Source organism: Rhinatrema bivittatum, chromosome 5 (genome assembly GCF_901001135.1).
Source record: "Rhinatrema bivittatum chromosome 5, aRhiBiv1.1, whole genome shotgun sequence".
Taxonomy (NCBI): domain Eukaryota; kingdom Metazoa; phylum Chordata; class Amphibia; order Gymnophiona; family Rhinatrematidae; genus Rhinatrema; species Rhinatrema bivittatum.
This window is the reverse complement of record NC_042619.1, coordinates 173,406,917-173,431,471: the sequence shown is the minus strand read 5'-3', so window position 1 is coordinate 173,431,471 and position 24,555 is coordinate 173,406,917. Positions and strand designations below refer to the sequence as shown.

The 24,555-nt window shown below is 44.0% G+C and overlaps 1 protein-coding gene across 2 annotated transcripts in view; it reads left to right on the top strand.

The window, feature by feature from the left end:
• Positions 1–24,555, top strand: part of TBC1D4 (TBC1 domain family member 4) — a 331,945-nt gene that overhangs the window by 269,300 nt on the left and 38,090 nt on the right. For both annotated transcript variants that reach the window (XM_029603027.1, XM_029603026.1), the window contains 2 exons: positions 18,938–19,098; positions 21,576–21,785. In XM_029603027.1, coding sequence (XP_029458887.1) covers positions 18,938–19,098; positions 21,576–21,785 — 371 coding nt within the window. The remainder of the gene's footprint in view (positions 1–18,937; positions 19,099–21,575; positions 21,786–24,555) is intronic.

The window sequence follows — 24,555 nt, the reverse complement described above, 5'->3', positions numbered from 1 at the left end:
TTTTGAAAACCCAGCTGCACTAACTGCACTAACCACATCCTCTGGCAACAAATTCCAGAGCTTAATTGTGCGTTGAGTGAAAAAGAACTTTCTCCGAAATCAACTGCTCACTGCGTAGGTTATCATATTAAAGAGAGCATAGAGTATTCACTCATGCACTGGAAGTTCCCCCATGAACATACCCCGACAAGCAGGCCTTCAGATGTTTCCCCAGTGCTGGCTTCCTCAGTGGGGGAGGAATGCTGTACAGGCACGCTGCGTTGCTACGTAGTAACAGCCGGAGTGGTGCTAGCTCAGTGTCATTCAGTTAATCAAAGGAAAAGTATCAGTAGCGTTTAATCAGCTAATTTAAGGTCACGGCACTGAAACCTTCAGCGAGTGTCAGAGCAGGACTGTCATATATATATGAGTAGCTTCAAAACCCAAGTAAAACAGGGCAGCCATTCAAGTGAGACTGCAGTTGGCGAGTCTATTTGTATTTCTAGAAAAAAAAAAGTCTTATCTTCACTGACCAGTAATTTTGGTTAATAAATAGGCTTTTACCTATTGTTTCTCAGGCATTGCTGTAGATTGAGCACATGATTGTGTTGGTTACCGTTTTATGCAGTAGTTAGAGTAGCTGTTTGTGACAGAGACGGGCACTGTAGTAGTTAATTTGCTCTGCCTTTTTTTAGCACCATGTCAGCCAGGTATGAATTACCACCGGCTGGCAGCAGCAAAAAAGAAAAAGGGTTTCATTCCAAAACTGAAAGCTACAGTTACCGCCTTAGCAATCAAGAAAAGCTAGCTGTGAGAGCACCACATTAAGGGTTAAAGCAAAATAGGAGCAGGAATCCTCTATCATGATTTATTACTGGTTTCCCTTGAACTGGCATTCAAGAGACAGAACCAAACAGTAGGTTAAGCTGATGGGAACTAACATCTGAGTGTCCCACGGGGAGGAACTGTGTTTTTTTGTTTTTTTTCTCTCAGCCATATGTAGTCTCCTGCCTGCACAAGAGTTCAAGAACAGTGCAGACCATTGTTTCAGTTATAGGGACTTTCCTTTGGCTGTTGGATTAATATTTTAGATTGTGAGGTAGGTAAAGTTTGTGTACAACCGGGCTAGGTAAATTCCTTCAGCTAAATAGGAGAACTGGAAATGAAAGCTGGAACATGAGAACAAATATAAACGTTGTATAAAACTTCATCCCTGACTTGTTTTACATATTTGCTTAATAAAGAAAAAAGGTGTGTGTGTGTGTGGTGGTGGGGATTCTACATGGGAAGATCGGGGCTAGGGTTGGCATGGGTATTCAAGAGGTGGGTGTTCGCTTTGGGCCTTTTTTCCTTTCTCAGCTTCATTCAGATATGTTGACCATCTATGCCTCACACAAACTGGATGCAGTTCATCTCCTGCAAACTGTCTCACGCTGGCAGTATATTTAATCCTTTCAACAGTCTGTCACTGGAAGCCTGCGGATCTTGTCGGCGCACATATGGAGGTGCACTGGTGCCGGTTCCTCGATGTTTGGGATCATGATGTGGACTGAGGAGGACAATATTTGTTCACTTGGGGGCATGTGGTTAACCTAGTTTGGGTGGTCTTTTCCTGGACTCAAGGGGGAGTTTGATTCTGGGCGGGGTTGTAGTTAGGAAGGAGGGCGGGTCTCGGGAGTTCCCCTACCTGCTCTCACTTTTCTTGGTTGGGTTAGGGGCTGGGGTGGGGGTTGGTATGGGTCATTCTATGGGCAGTTCTGGTTGGGCTCTGGAATGGAGTTATCTGGGGTCATAGGTGGGCAGGGGTGGAATAGGCTGGGGGGAGTGTTGTGTTCTTATGGTTTGTTGTTCACATAAAATGGTCAGTTCTGCACAATCGCCACTCCTCTTCCTACACTGAATTGGGTAAAATTTGTTCTTTTTGATAATGGCTAAGGTCCCAGTTAATATTCTTTTTCTTAATGTGCAGGGTATTGGGTCTCCAGTCAAGTGTCAGAGAATCCTGGTTTATCTTAAGAAAAAGTGGGCACAAGTGGTTATCCTTCAGGAGACCCACTTGATCGATGTGGAACACGCCAAGTTGGTTAGGTACTGGGTGGGGAGGGTCAGAAGGACTTCCTTATGTTGCACTTGGAGGTGGACCCTTGTCCTGGAGCAGTGGAGAGCTCCTTGGTAGGGACCAGAAAGCACCTGTCCCCAGGGGGCAGAGCACAGGAGGAGACAGAGGCTAGGATGAGCTTCACCACTGGAAGCCCGAGGTCCCCCCGGGTGGAGCCCATAGGGACCCGGGCCCTTTGGACTTAGGTAGGCCTCGCAGGGTCTCCCAGAGAGGTAGTAGAGAGGCGTGCCCACGATCAGCAAGGGAGTGTGGTTGGACTTCATGCTGTTAGCCTGGAGAGGCAATGAAGGCCCAAACAGCATAGGCGATGACAAGGCAAGGGACAGAGCCAGAATCAGAAGACGTGGTCAATGGCAGCTGAGGTCAGAATCCGAGGATCAGTCCAAGGAGTAGTCAACGAGGCAGAGGTCAGGTTCCGGAGGTCAGATGAGGTCAGGATGCAGGCAACAGACTGGAAGGTCAAGGAACAGGCCGAGGTCAGTACCAGAGAGGCAGTCCGAGGGTACTACCTGGGAGGAAGGACAGACAGACGCAGGAACAGAAGGACGCTGGAACAGAAGGACGCTGGAACAAGACTGTGAACGCTGAGGCAAACTAGTACACTAACAATGCCGACCCGATTGCCAAGGCAAGGAAGTGCAGGCAGGGACTTCCTTATATCGTCTCATCAATCAGGGCATGCCGCAGAGCTAGGACACACCCCTGGCCCTACAAGAGGCCGGGCGGACCACGCGCGCGCGCACATAGGGGCGTAGCCAACGCCACTGGAGACGCCGAACTCTGGCGCGAGACCTGGTGCGCAGTGGAAGGCCTGGCGAGCGCCGGTCTGGGACACTGAGGCCTAGAGGAGCTCGCGGCTGCCGCTGGGGAGGCTGACCCATGACCTGCAGAGGAGATAGCGAGGTAAGCAGGCCCGTGCTCGGGCCGAACGCGGACAGGGCACGCAACACCTTATTTGGTTGGGTGGAGTGATGGAGGCTTTTTTGTCTTCTCCTCTCATTAGGAACAGGTGAGTGGATGTAGGCTGATTTTAGGTATAGATAAGTTTTCAAATTCAGCAGATATTTACAAGAGTTTTTCTTGGAAATGCCTGACAATTTTGTTGCAGTGTTCGTCAGTTATTTTATCCTTTAGCATTGTTGTTTGGGATGTCAGTGACTTAATGATATTAAACAAGATTCTGAGATTTTTCCATTTGCTGTTTTTATTTTATTTGCGTAATAAGTTTTTTTTGGCAATGTCAATATCTTTTTTTGTATTTGTTTAACAGCGTAAAATAATCGTTTTTACATTCTTGGCACGGATGTTTGCTCCATCATCGTTCTAAGCATCTTAAAGTAGTTTTTGTTTTCTGTAGTGTTGTAGAGTACCAAGGGGAGCACTATGCAAGGGCTTACATATCACTGGGCAGGGGCCCTTGGCTTTTGCTCCTCTCTGGAAAAATCCCGCTGTCATGATCCATTCTTTCCGTTGGGTGGCTAAACAGTGGTGGGAGGTGGATTTACAATGATTGGGCAGCCTGCACGATGCAGATTGGCTGTTATTTTTTCTGATCCCCAAGACAAATTTGATATTCCTGATTCCACCCAGTCCTATTACGATTGGCTAAAACAAGAGTTAACTAGGAGAGAACGTGGGGGGTTGGCGATGGTCTTCCCCTACGCCCCTTGTATTGGCATTTGCTAAGGGTTTTTCTGGGAGGAAAACTTGCTCAGTTCTGTACCAAGCAATTTGTTAGACAGGTCTGGATAAGAAACCAGTCCTGAAGGTAGAGAGGCAGTAGGAACAGATCTGCAGCTTCGTGTTGGCCCGAAGGAGTGGAAGGGAATCTGTCATAGGGGTAGATTTTATTAATTTTGTGCGAGCGCATACTCTTGATCGCGCACCAGGCGCGAACAAGAGTAAGCGGGATTTCAATAGATACGCGCGTATCCATTAAAATCTGGAATTGGCGCACGCAAGGCTGCCGATTTTGGGCAGCCTGCGCGCGCCGAGCCGCGCAGCCTGCCTCCGTTCCCTCCGAGGCCGCTCCGAAATTGGAGCGGCCTTGGAGGGAACTTTCTTTCGCCCTCCCCGCACCTTCCCCTCTCTTCCCCTACCTAACCCACCCACGTAAATCTGCGCGCCATCACCCGACCCAACCCGGAGGCTGTTCCGGAGGGCGCGGCCACGCCCCCAGAACGCCTCCGGGCCGAAACCACACCCGCGTTGCCGCCCCCGAAACATCACGTCACCCGCGCCACACCCCCGAAACGCCGCATCATGACCGCCACACCCCCGGCACGCCTCTCCATGCAAGCCCCGGGACTTAAGCACGTCCCGGGGCTTGTGCGCGCCGCCGAGCCTATGCAAAATAGGCTCGGCGTGCGCAGGGGGGGTTTGGGGTAGGTTTTCAGGGGGTACGCGCGTATCCTGCGCGCGTACCCCTTTGAAAATCTACCCCATAGAGCGCATAAATCCTCTCTCTATGCCAACGGACAGAGCTTATGGTCCGCCTGATTATACGCACATATAGGTGTCCTCTCTTTTTCTCTAAAATTTCACTCACATCCTCTCCTCTGTGCTGGCAAGGCTGTGGCCAGCCTGGTTTTTACTTGCATGAATGGGGGAGGGGGTATCCCTTGATATCTGACTTCTGGCAGAAAGCCGGATGGCTCATTGGGCAAATCACTGGCTGCTGTCTTTTACTTTCTCTGGCACTTTGCCTATTGGGACTGTGGAGTGCTCATAGAGAGAGTAAACATCAAAGATTGCTGATATAGCAAATGCTACATGCTGTTACATTTTGTTATAGCATGGAAATGGAAATCAGTAACAACTCTGGGTGACTGGAGATCCCAGATGCACTCTGCGGCCTTACTTGAGAAGTTAACCTTTATGTTAGGTGGTAATGTCAAATTGTATGACAAGATTTGGGTTCCATACTGGAAGTTTTATATTTCCCAATAGAAGCTTTTGTCATTGTGTTTTATTTCACTATGTTGTATGCTGATGTATTACATTGCATCTCAGAGATAATTTAAAAATAAAAAGTTAAAAAAAGAAAAGAAGTATCGGGCAGGGGCACTAAAGAGCTGACCATCATGGTGGGCACCTAAATTATTGGGCTCCTTCTCCCTGACAATTTTGGCAATGTACCTACGTGGATAACTTGCCATGAGCTAAAATGGTTAGTGAAGCAACCTCCACATGCTTATCTTCCTCTGTGGGAGAGGAGCTTACTCTTTTTTACCGTCCTGCTTGTCTTGTATTTTTACGATGTGCCTAATGTACTGCTAGGTCCTGTCGGGAGCAGAGATAGAAGATGGAAGAAGAGCTTAGCTTACCTTATCTCAGACTGGAGTTGTGCCGAGTGACCGGATGATTCATTCCCCTTTCCATCTAAACTGTGCATGACAATATTGACCATACTGTGCTTGCATTGATCTGTCAGGGCCTATTTGGTGGCTTTGTTTCTGTGTGCCTGTAGGGGTTGTGGCAGTGAAAGAGCAGCCTCAGTGCCTGAGAAGTGTAATTTCAGGGATGAGCTGTTACGGCTAGACTGCGGTGAGGGTAGATGGTGGATCCTTGGGCCGGCCTACCGGTGACCACAGGGCAGGCCGGGAGGCAGAAGCACGATCTGGCAAGGTTTCACCTGGAGCCTGGGATCCCCCCGGGAGGAGCCCGTAGGGACCCGAGCCCTTGGGACTTGGGCACTGCTGAGAATGTCCTGAAGAGCTAGTGCTTAGGGAAGGCAGGAGGCCTACTAGGAGCTGAGCCGGCTAAAGGATTGCCAGAGAGTCAGACAGGCCGGGTTAGGAAGCTGGCCCAGAGGGGATATTCGGGGCCAAAGCAGGCGGGCAGTGGTAAGAAGTCCGTGGTAACCCGGGAAGGGGCTGGCGGCAGGCTGTAGCGAAGTCAGAAGCAAACGGGAGTCAAGGCAGGCAGCAGGCTGTGGCGAAGTCAGAAGCAAACCGGAGTCAGGGCAGGCAGCGGGCTGTAGCGAAGTCAGAAGCAAACCGGAGTCAAGGCAGGCAGCAGGCTGTGGCGAAGTCAGAAGCAAACCGGAGTCAAGGCTGGTAGCAGGCTGTAGCGAAGTCAGAAGCAAACCGGAGTCAAGGCAGGTAGCAGGCTGTAGCGAAGTCAGAAGCAAACCGGAGTCAAGGCTGGTATCAAGGAATCAACAGGAAACGCAAACAGGAAGCAACTAGTCAGCTAGGAACCTCGTTGCAAGGCGTTTAGTGAACGACTGAACGCCGGTTATATCAGGAGCAGAGTGTGACGTCAGCCGAGGAGGCGGAGCCAGGCTTCCGGGAGCTGGACGCACAAGAGGAGCGTCTTCGCGCGCGCGAGGCCGGAGAAGAACAGGCCTGCAATGGCGTCAGCCACGTGGGAACCGCGCGAACGGAGGACCTCCTGGGACCTGGGTCAGGCAGAATCCACTCTTCTTTCTGGTACCTAGCAGTACTTTCTCCAACTGATGTCTAGTAATTGGTCCTGAAAATTATCTGAAGTATAAGTTCTCTTTGAACTTTATGTAAGCGATATGAACCCCTGTTGCTCTGGTGAGGTTGATCCCGCTGATGTCATTACTAGGTGCCGCAGGTTTATTCCCACCATTGGTCCTTTAAGATCTGCTGTGCAGCGCATATGTACACCTATGAGGGGCCTGGAGAGGCGCAGGAAGTTGTTGGTATGCCGGTGGCGACGGGGCTGCGATGGAGGCTACGGTTTGCAAGATCTTGGTAGCATTGCTGAAGGAGGGGTGAATGATGCTGGTCACGGTTGGTTCCTGTGGCCAGTGAATGTAACCCTTAAGTGTGTTAATTCCACAATAATTACATTTATCTAAATTACTTCCTTGTGATACTCTGCCAACTAATGTCAAGTTATTATGTGTAGTCCAACCCCTAGTTAGTGGGTTAGTCTATAAAGTTAGAATTGAAGTTACAGTGGGTGGCAATTGGGTGGGGGGAGAGGGAGAGAGACTCTTCCCTTTTACTCTTTCTTTCTAAAGCTAAGGTGAAAAAAATACCCAAGATTCACAAAAGCAATGCAATGCAAAAAATTCCCTTTTGGAAAAAATAAAAAGAACAAAAAGCTATTAATAAAAAATATCTCTTCAAAATAAGGTCTCAGCAGTTGAATTCAGCCAGAAAATTTACCTGTTTGAGGTTCACCTCCTCCAAGAAAGGTGGATTCTCAAGAATTATGATGCTAAAGAGGGGTCCCATGCCTATTGCAGCTTGCTTTTATAACTTTGGCGATAAGCAGCTCCTCTTGGAGAAGACCAGGATTAAGAATCATATTGGCTATTGGAGGAGGGGGTGGGAGAGTTACAGATCTTTCAGGACTTGTCTCAATATACTGTGGAGTGAAGAAAAGTCTTTCTCTCTTGTCCAGTTGCTGAGAGACCTCTCTCTGCTATCACTAGGACTTTCCTTTCTTACTGCATTTTTTCTTGGATAGGGAGAGTTACCATATCTTTGACTTGGATGAATGCCTGGACCTAGTTGCAAAGATTACTGGAAAAAAGGTTGCAACAAGCCTTGATGGAATCTTTTAGAAGGTTTGATTGGTCTGCTCTTTCTCCGAGAAGGACAAGGAGATCCTATAGAAGCTTAGACTGTCAACACCTCAACATTCAGAACATGAGAGGAAGATCTCCACTTTAGGATGGTTTTGTTCTCTCAGGAGTTACAGACTGTGAGGTCGATTTTAAAAGCGTTGCTCGCACAAAAATGGCCACCAGTTTATGCGGGACCCACATATGCGAATAACGCGGATACAAAAAAGCCATGAAGTACATGTGTATATACCCCTGTGTGCGTTAAAAATAAAAGGGTGGAAAAGAGATAGTCATGAGCATTCCAGATGGGGCCATTACATGAATAACTCTGTATTTTAAAACCAGAGCCTATGGCATTCATTGGCTTATTATCTGTGTAACTTTACTATTGCTCCAGATGAGGAGCAAGTCTGTAGATGTCTTTTTAAGATTTACAGGACAGAGTGAGGAGTCTGGGTCAACAGGGGTGTGTGTAGGATGAAGAACCAGAGGGGTCTTGAAGACATCAATATTAAATGGGCAAACTGCTGGACTAATTGGGAAAACTGAGTTGATCCTCGTGTGAGCATATTTTAAAATCTGCCTACATATATACCTAAGTTGGCAAAGTCCTAGGAAAAATACACAAAATATGTTGTCTTGAGCAATCTCTTAAGATTAGGCGCATACTTACGCATGGGAGGTATATTTTAAAATGCGCACAAGTGCATGCATGATTTAAAATTGCAGGGTATCTCTGCTTGCACACTGATATGCACGTGTATGGGCACATGCACACTCGTTTTAAAATTAGCCTGTGTCTGTGCAGCTAATGGAAGAGGAACTGGCTACCTGTTTTTGGAAGATATGACCCTGAGAATGAGGGACAATCATATGCTCATTGCTGTCTTTGCTCTTATTGTTTGTCTGTCTTTGCTTTCTGACTTCCTCATTTTCTGTCGGTTCCCCTATCCTGAATGCTGTCTCTGTATTTGTTTGGTATCCTGTTTTCTTAATTGTATTGGGCTGTTATTGGAAACTTTGTTGAATTGTTTGTCATATGTTTTTTGAATAATTTTATTTGTGCCTTTATTAAGGTTGTGTCTCAATTTACCTGGAAAGAGAATTTTGCTTTTTAAAGAAACTGGTAGACTTAGGGGTAGATTTTAAAAAGGTGCGTGCGCTACTTGACACGCGCACATGTACACCCAACTTTATAACTTGTGCGCAGAAGTTATAAAATCAGGGGTTGGCGCATGCAAGGGGGTGCACAACTGTGCACTTTGCGCACGCCGAGCCACACTGTCTTCCCCCGTTCCCACCCAGGCCGCTCCAAAATCGGTGCAGCCTGGAAGGGAACTTCCCTTTCTCCTAACCTGACCTTCCCACCCCTTCCCCTAACATTTCCTTCCCCTAGCCCTACTCTAAACCCCCACAAATTTTTATTTTACCTTTTGCGCCTGCATGCGATCCTTCGACACAGCAGCAAAGGGCGCTGTGTTGCATGCCTCTTGCTCCGCCCCCACCCTGCCCCCGCCCCACCCCTGGACCACCTCTTTAGTAAAGCCCTAGGTCGTACACGCGACCCTGAGCTTTACGTGCGTCGCCGAGCCTTTTTAAAATAGGCCCGGCATGCGTCAGACCTGTTATGCGCGTAAATCCAGAGGATTTACGCGCATAACCTTTTAAAAATCGAGCTCTTAGAGTGATTTTTTTTGTAAGAAACTCATTACAAGATGGGAAAGGAATTTGTTTTGAAAAATTGATATATAATACATTTCATTTTGTCTTTTATTCTAAAAAGAGAGGGTTTTGAATACTGATGGCTGAACAGTGTCCTCTGGTGGTTGACAAGGTTAAAGGGGACTTGGATGGGATATATATATATATATATTCTTTGGCTTCCACTTATGTTACTACATTTAATCAGATAGATTTTATTCTTCACTGTCTGACAGAACTCTCTGCATTTTCAGAGGGTGCTGTTATAGTATGAGGGGACTTAAGCTTGATTATTTCTCTTTTATTGGACAAATCAGGCTTGACTTCTAAATAACAAAAGATAGGTAGAGTTGTTTGGACAGTTTGTGTCAGATTTGGGGATTTACAATTCTTGAGATTTCTGCATCACTCTGATAGAAATTATGCTTTCTTCTCCACTTTTCTTAATTCTTATTATAGTTTTTAACTTTTTATTTAACAGTTCGCATACAGTCAAAGCCACAAATATACAAGTTTAACTTTCTTTAGTGAATATAGGTGCAGAGGTGGAAAAGAATACAAAATTAAGCATATATCAAAAAAATCTCCATTAACGGTCAAGAGGGAGGTATCACTTTAGACCTGTTCTATGCACAGTGTCTCAGAGCATTTGAGGTACGCCAAAGAACTTCCAATAACATTTCCAGATGGCATCATATTTAAACTTTTGGTCCATTAGACTGTTATGCCTGTCGGTCGCAGACGGCTGCAACCACTTATGCTCACCTCTTTCTTTGCTGCCTTGATACCATTGGGGAGAGTGGCAGTCTCCGCCAGCCATCGCTGACCTGCCTGGCGTCCCTGGGACGGCGTGGGCATTGCTGATCGCCATCTTGCCTCTGGGATCACTTAGGTGCGCGTGCCCATGGGCCAGTCTTAAGCACGTCATGGTGGAAACCTTGGGGGGGGGGGGGGGGGCATCCCCTCTGGATGACGACTTCACTCCACGATACTTAAGCAGGCTGGCCCTGACCACTGACGACTTGGCAACGAGTTCCCTCATTGCTGAATCCGCTTCGCTCACTACGGAGTTCCCTTTCCAGCCACTGTACTTTTGTCGTGAGACGCTCTGGGTACCCGCTCCTTGGGGGCCCTTCCTCATCTCTAGCTATCCGCTCCACGGAGGGCCTTCTTGCCTTGGACTTCTGCTTATCCTCACTTCCCGGGGTTACTGCTGGAACATTCTCTACTGTGAGAACCTTGACTCTACGGACCACTACTGCACCATATTTTGTAGGGAATTCCCTCCGGTGTACCCCACGCTGTGGGCCACTACCATACCAACTCTAGGAGGAAACCTCTTCCAGTGCCCCTTGCGCTGTGGAACTCTGCCGTACCAACTCTAGTGGGAAGCCCTCACCGGTGCACCATATTTTGTAGGGAATTCCCTCCAGTGTACCCGGCGCTGCGGGCCATTACCGTATCATTTATTTATTTATTTTATTTATTTAGAGGTTTCTTATATACCTAAGTGAGGAGACCCTTCCTTGTACCCTGCGCTGTAGGCCTCTACAGAACCTTTGCTAGAGAGGAACCTCATCGGTGTACCCTCTGTGGACCATTACTGGATCTCCACTACTGAGGTATTCCCTCTGGGCATACCCCACCACACAGATTCTGTGTTTCTCTCTTGCACTTCCCACTTCTCGGGCAGTGCCTTTCTACCTCTCTAATAAAGACTCTATTCCACAGCTGTGTCTGACGTTTTCTGAGACCTCGCCTCCTGATGGTGAGGCTCAAAGGGCTCCTCCCTGTGGGCGGTACCATCTCTCACCCAGGGCCCACATACCTACAAACCATAACATAGACAATAACAATTTTCTATATTGGCTATAGCTCTGATTTGAGCTCTCCAGTTATGTAGACGGATTCATTTTCCATGTAGAGGCAATTATAAACTGAGCTGCCAAAAGCAGTTGGGAGACCAGGGCTCTAGACTTGACGGGAACTCCGGACCCTGCCCATTTACCAAGCAGTCTCAGGGACTTAGATAGATGAAAGGGGCTTTCAAGAATATCAGAAATTTCTTGTCATAGTTGCCCAGAACTGATTTATGCCAGGACATTCCCACTACATGTGTAAACATGTGCCCATTGCTCCACATCCTCTCCAACAGTTGGGGCTTGCAAATTTATCTGCAAAGAAGCAAGGTGTACGGTAGGTCCTATGTAATAACTTAATCATCAGTTCTACTCTTTTAACAAACATTGAACTTTTATGTGCTGTTATCCACAGTATCCACAGTAGTTTCCAATCTTTTTTCAGGTCCTCATTCCATTTATTAATTAATCAGAGATTGGAATTGATTCCAAATTTGGCCAGCAAAATACTCCAGCACATTACCGAAATACCCTCCTGTGCATCCAGAGCAGTAGAAAAGGACTCTTATCAGGTTAAGTGAGCAAAAGGGATGCGCGATCTCCACCAAAAGTGACACACTCCTGTGTAGTTGAAAGTATAGAGCCCGTGTTCCTTCCTCCAGCTTAAACTCCTCCTGTAGGTCAGCAAAGGATTTAAAACCAGAGTCATTCCACAATTGTGCTATAAATATCAAGGCTTGTCTCACCCAGCCCTGATAACCCAGTAGGATGGTTAGCCCAGATAGTCCGGGATTTTTAAAAACATGAGAAACAGGTGACAGTTTTTCATCAGTGAGGTCAAGATGCCGAAGGACCTCACAACACACTCCATTTGTGTGAGCCAAGATGGGACTTTTCCAGCAGGCTGAACAGTGGGAGAGGAGGGCATGAGGAAAAGAAAAGAATGAAGACCCGAGTCTCCCACTCGTGCCCTTTCACAGGATACCCAAGCAGGACATATTCCCAGCCTAAACCAGAATTTCAGGCACTACAGTCTAGAGGCCCAGTAATAACAGAAATTTGTGAGTGCCATACCACCTTGTGATCTGGGTTTCCACATAGTACGGAGCTTATTTCTGGCAGATTGATATTGACAGACAAATTTTGCTATTGTGCTATGTAATTTGTCGAAGACTGTCATGTGGACTTTACAAGGCAGGTGATGAATAAGTATAACAATCGGAGGAGAATATTCATTTTGACCAAGTTGATCCTGGCAATCTCAGGATATTGTCAGATCATCCCATTGCACTAGGTCAGAATTAATTGTCACAAGTATTGGAGAGTAGTTAGCCGGGAATACATTTTTATGAGAAGGGGCAATCTATATTCTAAAATAGGTAAAGCCTGCTCTTACAACTCTAAGAAGGGATATCTCATAGGGGACTCATCCACCAGGCCCTAGCAAGAAAATGTCTGATTTGGAATAATTCATAGTATAACATTTCCTCATACTGATGAAGGAGATCCAAAAGACCAGGACCAGATGTTGAGGGATCAGCGACATATAACAACACATCATCAGCATATAGCAAATTTTATGCTCGAGTCCTCCCACCTTAAGTCCTCTAATGGTCTCTGCCTCCTGAATAACCTCTGCCAGAGGTTGTATCACAAGGTTAAATAGTAAAGAAGATAGAGGGGATCCCTGCTGAGTACCTCACAGTATATCAAAGAATGGAGATCAAAAACTTAAGTATTCTGGCTCTCAGCAACAAGCCTCTTGGGCAGCCCGAAATGCTCTAAAGTAGTGAATAGATAGGGCCAGTCTACCCTATCAAAGGCTTTATCGGCATCTAGGTTTGGATTATATTTTTGTGTATAAGAATATGCTATTAGTTTTAAAGAAAGCTTCTATACAGCCCATTACTTGGATGGATTATGCTCCTATAATATTGAAGGGATCTATGACACAAGCTTAGGGTTTTTATAGGAGTTGAAGACTGGATGACTCCCTTTGAAAGAATCTGTCTGTTATGGATTTTATTGAAGAATATATAGAGGAATATATTTCAGTTAATGACAATGGTGAGTTCTCTGCAGGCACTCTATGGGAAGCTGCTAAGGCAGTTACATATAAGAGATTTATTGCTCTGAGGATTGCAAAAAAGAAAAAAAACTTGAGATGACTGAATGCCTGGCTCAGAGAGAGCTGAGTACCTCTGAAAATGTTACATAAGAAATACAATTGTAGGTATTTGAAGGAAGAAGTAGCCAGTAGAGCTGCTCTTAATGCAATACTCAGCGAAAAGATCACTAAAATAATAAAGAGGGTTCAGTGACAGTATTACAATAAGGATAACAAGGCAGACAAGTTATTGATGCACAAACTGAGGGCAGTACAAAGTAATAGTTGGAATAAGTCCATTTCCCTCTGGAATGGCACAATAGCTTGTGATGGAGAAAAAAATTAACAATGCTTGTTTACAGAATTTTATAGTTCACTGTGTACCACCAATTGCAGAATCAGAAAATGCAACAGAAGCTTTTCTGATTTCACTGAGTCTTCCAGTTGATTCCCCCAATGGTCTGAGGCCAGGATCTCATATATGGATGTTGAAATGGCCATAAATACCGTAAAATTAGGTAAGAGCCCTGGAGCCAATATTTTTTCCCTATTTTATAAAATGTTTCCTCCCAGCTGGCCCCTAGACTGGCTTCTTTATTTAATGGCATACCAAATGGTGAAACTTTACATAGTTGAGTGTTCACCACCCACATCTGTTATTCATAAAGAAGGAAAGGACTCTGAATGTGGTTTTTGTATAGACCTATCTTGTTATAAAACTAGGATGTTAGATTCTGGGCAAAGTGCTTGCCTGTAGCCTGGAAAATTGATTGATGTAGATCAAACCAATTTTGTTCAGGGGTGACAGGAGGCAGGTAACATCCGGTGCACTGTAAATTTAATCCGACAGGCTAACTTTGCTGAGGTTGAGTCCTTGTTCATTTTGTTAGATGCAGAAAAAAACATTTGACAGGGTGGAATGGTCTTTTTTGTGTGCAATTCTGAATGTTTTGGTTTTGGGTCTAAATTTTACAATGGTCAGTGAGCCTCTATCAGCTGCCTAAGGCCCAACTTAAGATCAACAACTCTGTCTTCTCCTAATCCCCTGCATAAGGGGACGTGACAGGCTTGCCCGCTGTCTCTGCTCCAGGTTTGCCCTAGTAATGGAGCCTGGCAGAGATGATCGGAAACCACTGCGCCCCTTCTGGCTTGAATGGGCCTGATGGCACTGTTTATAGGATAACTCTTTTTGCCAGTGATGTGCTGCTGTAAATTAGTTCAAAACTCTCTCTGGCTGCTTGATCAGATGCGCTGAATACATTCAGCTCTTTTTTTGGGGATGTAAAATTAATTAAGGTAAATTGGATATTTTCGATATAAACATTCCTTTGGCTCTGAAGAGCTCAGTAGAGGCTTATTTTCCCTTTAAGTGGTGCATTAACTCTATAAAATATCTGTGAGCTTCTGTCTCCCTGGATTTGGATAAGTTATTGTCCTTGAATGTCCCATAGTTGCTAAGTAAGATTAAAGCTGGTTCTAACCAATGTGCCCTTTTTCATTAACAAGATTTGGCATGATAGTGGCTGTCAAGATGAATGTTTTCTCATGATATGTTACTGATTCATATCCCACTGAGTTTCTTTAGACCTTCAGAGGTATAGGCTTCTATTTATCTGGAACCAGGAAAACAAAAAACCCAGAATTTCTCAACAGACCTTTGTGCTTAACAGAAAAGAGGGGGGCCTTGGGTTCCCAGATTTCATTGATCAATCTTGTTGAAGAGTGCTGTATACTGCTATGAAAAGGCAAATGACAAACATTGGATATCAATGAAATGTGCTTGAGCCAAAGATGTCAAACTCCTCTTCCCTCTTTAGAAGAACTGGAAACAGTCCAAATCGGAACAGAGGTTTCCACGTGGAACATCGTTTGTTTCTCCACTTCCGGGGGTTTGGAGGTTCATCTCACAAACGATGAGGCTGACTTCTTTCCCTTCTCTCTTGCCAGTCTACTATAACTCTAACCTCCCAGAGGAATTAAGCAACTCCTTTATTTTTCTTTGGGTGGCAAGCTGCCAGTTAAAAAAAGTATTCCAGTTATGTCACAATCCCTCTTCTGTCTCACTGAAAAAATTTTAAATACATTTTAATGTGCCCAATATTTCTGTGTTCCATTACCTCCAATTTAAGAATTTTTTTTTTTTTTTTGCTAGGGAACCTTATAAATCTATATGTAGCAGACAGCTTACCCCTTTTCGATGTCTAACATCTGTGCCCTCCATAAATAAAGGGTTAATATCTAAACTATATCGGATCTTGTTAGTTCCAAAATGGGCTGGGCTCCAGAAGTTGAAATCTAGCAAGGAAACTGATTTGGGGATTCGTTTTACTGTGGCTCAAGAAGCACAACTCATTAATTGCTAATATTCAGGAAAATATTTTAAAAAATGTTTCTCTCGTTGGTATTATATTCCAGAGAGACTACTGGAGTTTGAATGGAAATCCTTCCTATTTTATTGGAGGAATTGTGGAGAAAGAAGTTCCTTTTTTCATGTTTGCTTAGTGATTCAGATATTTTGTGCAAGATTATTTCATGGTTATATAGAATCAGAATGTCAGACTCCCCTTATGGCCTGCTGTTTTATTATTACATCATATCCCAATGTACTGGTTCACCTGGTGCTTACTTCAAATATTTAGGAATGGTTATTATCCCACGATAGTTTTGTAGGACCACTACTCATGGGGTCAAGGTATTTTTACCAGACTCTTTCAATGGTTTCTGGTCCAATTTACTTTATATATTTTTATAAACAAGTTTTTTAACTTTTTTAAACTTTTTTATAATTTTCTATCCCAGTGGGCTAAGTCTGAACATAACTGGCTAAATAGAACTAAATATTGGGCCCAGATTATCAATGGAAAAATGCAAATGAAAATAAATTCTTATCATTTGTTGAAATAACATTTGTATGCCGGAACTAAAAGTACATTTGCCATTCTTAGAAGCAATGCTTTGGGAAGCTGCTAAACTGCTTATGTGTAGAGTTTTTTTGCGACTCGGCATTGGGAACATTTTCAGTGTTTAGAAGAGCAGCTTTGAGGTACTGTTTTCTTGAATGCCAAGAACAATCAAAGCTAAGCTGAACCACAATTCTATGGTTATATTCTAGCTTTAAAAATAATAATAATAACCTAAATTTACATATGTGAACCTACCTAAGAACACGTTTATTTTTAATAATTTTTTTTTACTGGGTTTTCATGAATTGACCCATAATACAGACAAAAAAATTCAATGATCATTGACATCAGCACAAAATACTTGCAAATCCAGAAGCAGCTTCAATCAACAGGAACTGCCATTCCAAGTTCTGTAATCTCATGGAATGAAGTCTCCTGTCTCAAAAAACAATACTGCATTTCTATATTGTACTTTTGCAGCGACTAAATGGTTAAATCAAAGTAATCCAAAGCAGGTTCCTAAATATTTTGGAAGACTGCCATTTTCCCCCTGCTTGCTCACATGAAAAGTTCCCAAGAAGCTTATTCCTTCAGTGCTTCGCTGGAGAAGACATTTCTTATTTCCAGTGATTCGGAATAATTTTCATGGCCAGTATTAATGCTGTATCCAAGAATTTTGCCCAATTCTTAGCACACTGATTCTCCTTGTAAATTTCCATTATCCGCCACCTTCTTTTTCTTTCTCACTGCCCCCCCTCTTCCTTCGCTCTCCTCTCTCCTTTTCCCCTTCTCACTTCCTAGCCTGATTAAAATTAACCTCATAGTTTTTTTTTTCATTTGTACATATGTATATATTTGCAAACTTTGTTTATAATTTTAGTGCAAAACTTCCCATGTTATTTTCCCCCCTCTCGTTAATGCCTTTGTTATCATGTTCTACTGTTCAATGTAAAGCGCCATGCCGTGCGTTTGTTTTGCGTTACAATGTGAACCGATATGATATCCTGGATGAATGTCGGTATATAAAAATTTTAAATAAATAAATAAATAAATAAATAAATAAATAAATAAATAATCCACATTTCATAGCTCCATCCCTTCAATGTATTGACAGTACGTTGCATATGCTTTTATAGTATCAACCCCACAATTCCATCTCTAGTTTGTTGGTAGTTAATCCGAAACGAGCTGTATTAACCATATTCTTCAAAGCTTTTCTGCATCCTAGCACTTGCTCTTCTGGTCTCATTCTTAAATCTCTTTTCTTTGGAACAAAATGTGTGCACTTTTTGTTATGACCAGTCCCTGAGCTCTAGTTCTTTGTGCTCTACGTCTACTTTTTATGAATATATCATATGAGACAGAGTTATAAACTTTACCTTACTAAAGGTAAGATGTTTCAAATCTTATTACATTCCTCTTATCTACAAGATTTATTATTCAGTTTGGTTTGGCAAGATTTGTTCTTCACGTACCTGTAATGCTGGGGTATGGTTGGTGTTGCCTAGCAAGCAAGCTCACTTGGCCTACACCACTAGCTGGTGGAGAAGCCCTGTGGTGGAACCGGCTGGATCTTTGCCTAGACCAGCTGCTTCTCCCACAGTTTGAGCCCTTGGGTTCTGGTGGCTTGCAGGTCTTAGGTGGGTCCCTAGGGTAATCCATAAGCAAATGTCCAAGTCTGGGTGTAGGTCAGGAGAGGCGGCAGGCAGCAGACAAAGCGAGGCTGGTTCTAAGGCAAAGGGTCAGTTCCAGGCGACAGACAAGAGAGGTCCGAATCCAAGCCAAAGTCAATACCAGGAAGTCAAGCCAAGCAAAGACAAGGAACAAGACAGACCTGACAAACAAGACTAGACAACACAGTGCAGAGAAGATGGGGGTAAGTCACGGACAATAAGAAGGAAAGAGGCAGGGCAAGGCATGAACAGCAATGCAAGGCACAAGGATAAGGCAAGCACACATGACGCAACACACACTGGAACACAAGGCACCAGGGGACCTGTTTCTGAGGCAAAGGAAGACTGGGTGAAGGGCCCTGATGAGGGCTAAGGCTGGTGATGTCATCAGTGGGCGCCGTGGCCCTTTTCTCGCCATGGGCCCTTTAGGAGACTGCTTGTCAGGCGCTCATGCACCTAGGGAGAGACATGGGAAGTGGTGGCTGGTGGTGTTCTCCACTGCGTGGAGCGGCTTTTGTAACAGGTGGCATCTCTGCCACAAGTCCTCCACGGTGGTGTCAGGGGTGAGTGCAGCGGTTCATGGGGGTGTCCCGTGAGCTGTCAATCATAACAGGTCCATCTGATTTGGCATCATTGTGATCTTCCCTTTTGTGCGAGAATGAAAGGGACTGTCTTAGTCTTGCTCAGCTGAACAGCAAAATAAACTTCTTTGTGGTGTGCTAAAATTCAGTAAGGGAATGCTGTGTTAAAAGAATGTTTGTTAAATTAGCACATTTTCTGTGTCATATCAATGTAAATGTTAACATATTTAGCAAAGCAGGTTGTTAAAATGCCGTTGTTTTTGCACAAGCTATGCGTGTTTAACAGATTTAAACATATTCCTTCTATGTGCTGAGTTTGCAGTGTTTTTTTACTCCGTAATTTCATGATTTCTTGCTTTTTGCCTGCCATTGTAATTTTGCTTGACATCAGATTCACTAACCAACGATAATAAACAATAGATCGAAGTTTGCAAACTATTAATGGTCTTGGTGGGTTATTTCCATAGTGATTGGGAGGGAAGGAGAAGGACCTTTTCTGGCTGCAGCAATGACTCTTTAAATGCTGGTGGGCACCCTGTCACCCCTCGCCGCGTCTCGTGGCGGCAGCGGATCTTTCTGCGGGTAGCTTCCCCCATGAACAGGTCTCCTTCTGCCATGCAACACAAAGGTTTGTATTGCCCTCTGATAAATATTTCATTCAAGTCATAACCGTACATTGCTTAGTTAAATAAATGCATTGGACCTTCTGTATAAGGCTAACATTTTTACAGAGGGTGCAGTTGGTCACCTAAACCATTTGGAAATTGACCCTTTAGCTGCCAAAACACTTTCACAGAGGGGATTAGGTTTAGAAAGAGTAAAAAAAAAAAAAGTATGAATTCTTTATAAATCTACGGGGGCGGGGGGGGGGGGGGGGGTATTTCACATGACACCATAATGAAAACAGGGCACTGAGTTTATATAGATTATGGTCAGATATAGTCCCAACTGACGGTATATAGGCTTAAAGGCAGATGTTCAAAAAAAAGATGAGCACCTAGATTTAGATGCTTGAAGGATCTATTTACAAAGGTGGGGTATTTTTCCAGAGGGCAAAAATACTGCGGGATTCAGGAAACTATGGTAATTGGTACTGCAGATTTGCAAATCCTGTGGTATTTTTTCTGGCTGTAAAATACCACTGTGAAAAATGGCACGATGAAGTGTACCGTCAGCTGCGTGCAGTGCTGGCCTCACAGCCCAGGGCCATATCTTCTTAAAGGCCCAAATAATTCCCTGTCCATGTAGTGAAAAAATTCCTGGGGTCTGGTGAGACCCCCTTGTTCCACTCCCTCACCGATTGTTTAGGTCCAAATGTTAAAAAAGAAATCACGAAAAGGTAGTGATGTAGTTCCTTCCTCTCTCTCCCAAACCCCTTACCCTCCCCCCACTGGATCTCTGACCCCTTTCCCACCCCCCCCCCTTGCTGTACCTTAAGATCACTGGTGGGCTAATAAAGAGCATCCCTAGGGCTCCAGGCCTGGCACCATCAATTACAAAATGGTGTCAGCTGGCCTATTTTATATTTTGCCTAGGCCCCAATAGCCCACCAGGGATCTTAAAGTTCAGCAAGGGGGGAGGGTCGGGGGAAGGGCTAGGGTGGGGATGAAGGTTTGGTGTCTCATGGAGAGGGGGAGGTAATTTTTGGAAAAAAAGGGACAGTGTTGTTTGGGCCACTTGATTGCAGCTTCACCCTAGTACATAAAATAGTTCCTGTCTTCAATTAATTTCCACATAACCCACCTTTGAGACTTGAAATCTTTTCCCTGATGCTCCTCAGCTGAAGACAGGGACCATGTTATATAATAGCATAAAACAGTGAGAATTGATTCCTTGCCCTGCAAACAGCCTATATGAGAAAAACAGGAAATAAGGTAGATGGGGTGGGGAAGGATGGAAGGGAAACTCACCCCTATCCCTTCTCATTAATTTTTAACCCAGTGGAGATTCTTCTGTAATATGAATTGTACCCTATCTTGCCTTATTAAAGGCTGTGATCTGAGAGCAATACTCTAGTCTCATGTACAATCTAAGAGACCCATAGGTCAGTATTCAAAAGAACTGTCCAGCTAACAAATCTTTGTGGGCTGAAATTTCACCGCCCCCTCCCCTCCCTTCCACTCTGTGGACAAATTTAGTGTGCCTAACTCATTGTACGTACAGAATTTTCCCACATAAAAGGAGGCGGGGAATTCCCGGGCCATGGTTAAACTTTATGCACTCAGCACTCTTATTTAGCAGTGGCTGGATACAATTTTGTGCATACCACGTGCTTAGCTGGATAAAGTTATGCACATAACTTTTATCCAGAAATACATATTGGCAGACTTATGCACATAAGTCCCGCTGAGCATTCTGATAAAGTCGTGCGCATAATGTGCACCTAACTTTCCCTCTTGCCTACTGAATATTGACTTGAAAGGGGACAATTGTGCACCTGGAAGGTTGTGTAATCTGAAGCATTCTGGTCACGTGATCATTTCTCAAAGGAGTCAAAGTATGTTTTAAATACACATTTTGTGTAAATTAGCAAATGTATATGAGCAAGTTTTCTGTTAACTTATGCAACACAATATATATTCCAGAAGGCTTAGCCCTATAAGAAATTATCCCCACAATTTAAGGCAATTTGAGCCTTGTCTGCTAACCTTAGACTTCTTTAGTATTTACGAGATTGCCGCAGAAGTACAGCTGCAGCAGGAAAAGAAAAAGACTTCTACATACAGTAACATGAATATTTTAACAACTGAAAACAGTCAACCAGATGATGCTTTAGTGGAAAGAACATGAAAACAAGAAATATGAGAAGCGCTTTAAGCATGAGGCATGAATGCTGTGAAAAGTGGAAGTGATAAACAAATTTATATTACTAACACTGGAGGAGGAAGTTCAGTCATGCCAGCACTGTTCTTGTGATCTTAGTACACTTCTGATGTTTCTTAAAACAGTGTCACAAAGACAGAAAAACATCCTGGAAGGCTTTCTAAGAAGTGCTTCTTTGCTGAATGTGAGATCCAAGACGTAAATGTCAGTGGCGGCACAGGAGTGGATGGGAAGCTTTAGCTTCATGGAAGAGATGGACTAAAATGCTTTGCCTCCTTGCAGATCGGATAGATGGGCACGAACTGCTGCCCCTGTCGCCCTTTGCGCCCGCCATGGAGGAAGACCCTCTGAGTTCTCTACTGCCAGGGCAAGACGGCGTGGACAGTGCAGGAGGAGCGCGGAGCTCGGAGGATCTGCAGAGTTTGTGGAGGAAAGCTATCCATCAGCAGATCTTGTTGTTGAGAATGGAGAAGGAGAATCAGAAGCTGGAAGGTTAGTCCTGTAAAGATTACTGGAAATGGTGTGCTGTCCATATCAAGTTGGTCGTCAGGGGGTGCTCTTAAAGTAATGTGGTTTCATGGCGCTGTTAATGAAAATTTAGTGCTTCTCTTAACCAGTTGTATTTTAGTATAAAGAAATCTCAGTCAGCCTGCTCCTGTTCATCATCTTGCTGGCTGAAAAATCACTACATTCAGAATGAGCTGTTTTTACATGAAAGAGGCTGATCAAAATACTAAATACTTCATAATGCTGAGACGTTTTACAGTATGAATGAATTAGAGATTCACCAAATTACTGGCAATCCTTTAAACTCTATAAAACAGTCCATGGTATTAGGCCTCTTCAGTTAATGGAGACTCTGACAGTGTGTGTGTGTACTAAATTCTGTAATTAGAAACCAGCAGGTTAGGAATCAAAATTCAAAGTCCACCAGTCTATGCTGTTCAAAAATTGACTTTGTTGTAGTTTCATATGAATGATTCCAACAACGAGAGGCTGATGAGCGGTCCCTAGGCCATGGACCGTGCTTTGAAAAACTGCATCGGGAGAGACCAGATCTATGAAAAGAATTATTTTAATTAAATTATTTTTTTTTAAATTTCTTATATACTGAGCCCTCCAAAGTTCGAGGCAGTTCACAAAGCACATACTTAAATAATCAAACATAAAACAGACAAGTAAAAGAGATTATAGATTATAATATAAACATACAAAGACAGAGAATAAAAATAAGTGATATAAATTATGTTTCCCTAATGTCTTTAAGAGCTAGCTTAAAAAGATGACATTTTATTGCTTTTTAAAAATCTTTGGGATCTGAAATGAGTCTTATATGAGGTGGAAAGTTATTCCAAGTAATGCGGACGGGATGGAAGATAAGGTTTGTCTTTTTGCGGATGACACTAAGATCTGCAACAGAGTGGACACGCCGGAAGGAGTGGAGAGAATGAGATGGGATTTAAGGAAGCTGGAAGAGCGGTCGAAGGTATGGCAGCTGATATTCAGTGCCAAGAAGTGCAGAGTCATGCATATGGGGTGTGGAAATCCGAATGAACTGTATTCGATGGGGGGAGAGGGGCTGATGTGCACGGAGCAGGAGAGAGTCCTTGGGGTGATAGTGTCTAATGATCTGAAGTTGGCGAAACAATGTGACAAGGCGATAGCTAAAGCCAGAAGAATGCTGGGCTGCATAGAGAGAGGAATATCGAGTAAGAAAAGGGAAGTGATTATCCCCTTGTACAGGTCCTTAGTGAGGCCTGGAGTACTGTGTTCAGTTCTGGAGACCGTATCTCCACAGAGACAGAGACAAGATGGAGGCAGTCCAGAGACAGGCGACCAAAAAGGTGGATGGTCTTCATCGAATGACTTATGAGGAGAGATTGAAGAATCTAAATATGTACACCCTGGAGGAAAGGAAGAGCAGAGGTGATATGATACATACTTTCAGATATTTGAAAAGTTTTAATGATCCAAAGACAACGACAAACCTTTTCTGTCGGAAAAAAATAAGCAAAACCAGGGGTCACGATTTGAAGCTCCAGGGAGGAAGACTCAGAACCAATGTCAGGAAGTATTTCTTCATGGTGAGGGTGGTGGATGCCTGGAACGCCCTTCCGGAGGAAGTGGTGAAGACCAAAACTGTGAAGGATTTCAAAGGGGCGTGGGATAAACACTGTGGATCCATAAATTGTAGAGGATGTGAATGAAGAGAAGAGGCATGGGGGTGGCTTGCGGGAATGACAGCTACTACCTGGAGATTAATATCCTTATTCAATAAACATACACACGGTTAATGCAACACCAACATTGCTCTATGCTTCAACAGCAAGAGGAAATGTGGAAAAAAGGATTTGCATCCACAAAAAAGCAGGGGAGTAGCTTGCTTGTTACGGCGGTTACTACCCCAAACCAAATAAGCCTGATACTTCACTTTCAATGCATATCCAGTATAGCTCTCTGGTTCAACGGCAGGGGGAATGAATAAAAGATGATTTATATTCAGACAACAACCATCAAGGATTGAATTACATAGTCTGGGTAAACAAATAAGCATGGGTGTAGATTGCTTGTTACGGCGGTTACTACCCAGAATCAATTAAGCCTGATACCTCACTTGGAATACATATCCAGCGCAGCTCACTGCTTCAACGGCAGGGGGGAATGAAGAAAAGATTATTTATATTCAGACAACAACCAACAAGAACTGAATTGCACAGGCTGGGTAAACAAGCGTGGGAGTAGCTTGCTTATTACGGCGGTTACTACCCTTAAACGATTAGCTAGATACTTCACTTAGATGTAGCACCAGCGCTGCTATCTATATCGATGGTGGGGGTGGAAGGTAAATAGAACCAAAAAGTTACTTATAAGGGCCAAGAGTAACAGTAAGTATGAAAAAAAGAAGTGTGAAAGCTTGCTGGGCAGACTGGATGGGCCGTTTGGTCTTCTTCTGCCATCATTTCTATGTTTCTATGTTTCTATGTAATGGAAAAAGCACGTTCACGAGTAATAGACAGTCTGGTCGTTGTAGGAGATGGTATCTGGAGCAAGAGTTGATTCCGTGATTGAAGATTGCGGGATGGTGTATAGAGATGTAATGTAGAAGGGAGCCAACAATTTTTATTATGAATGAGGTTGTGCACAATGATTATAATTTATATTGAATTCACCATTTAATGGGTAACTAGTGTAAACTATGTAGTATTGGAGTGATATGATCAAAGGCTTTAGTTCCTGAAAGCAGACGTGCAGCTGTGTTTTG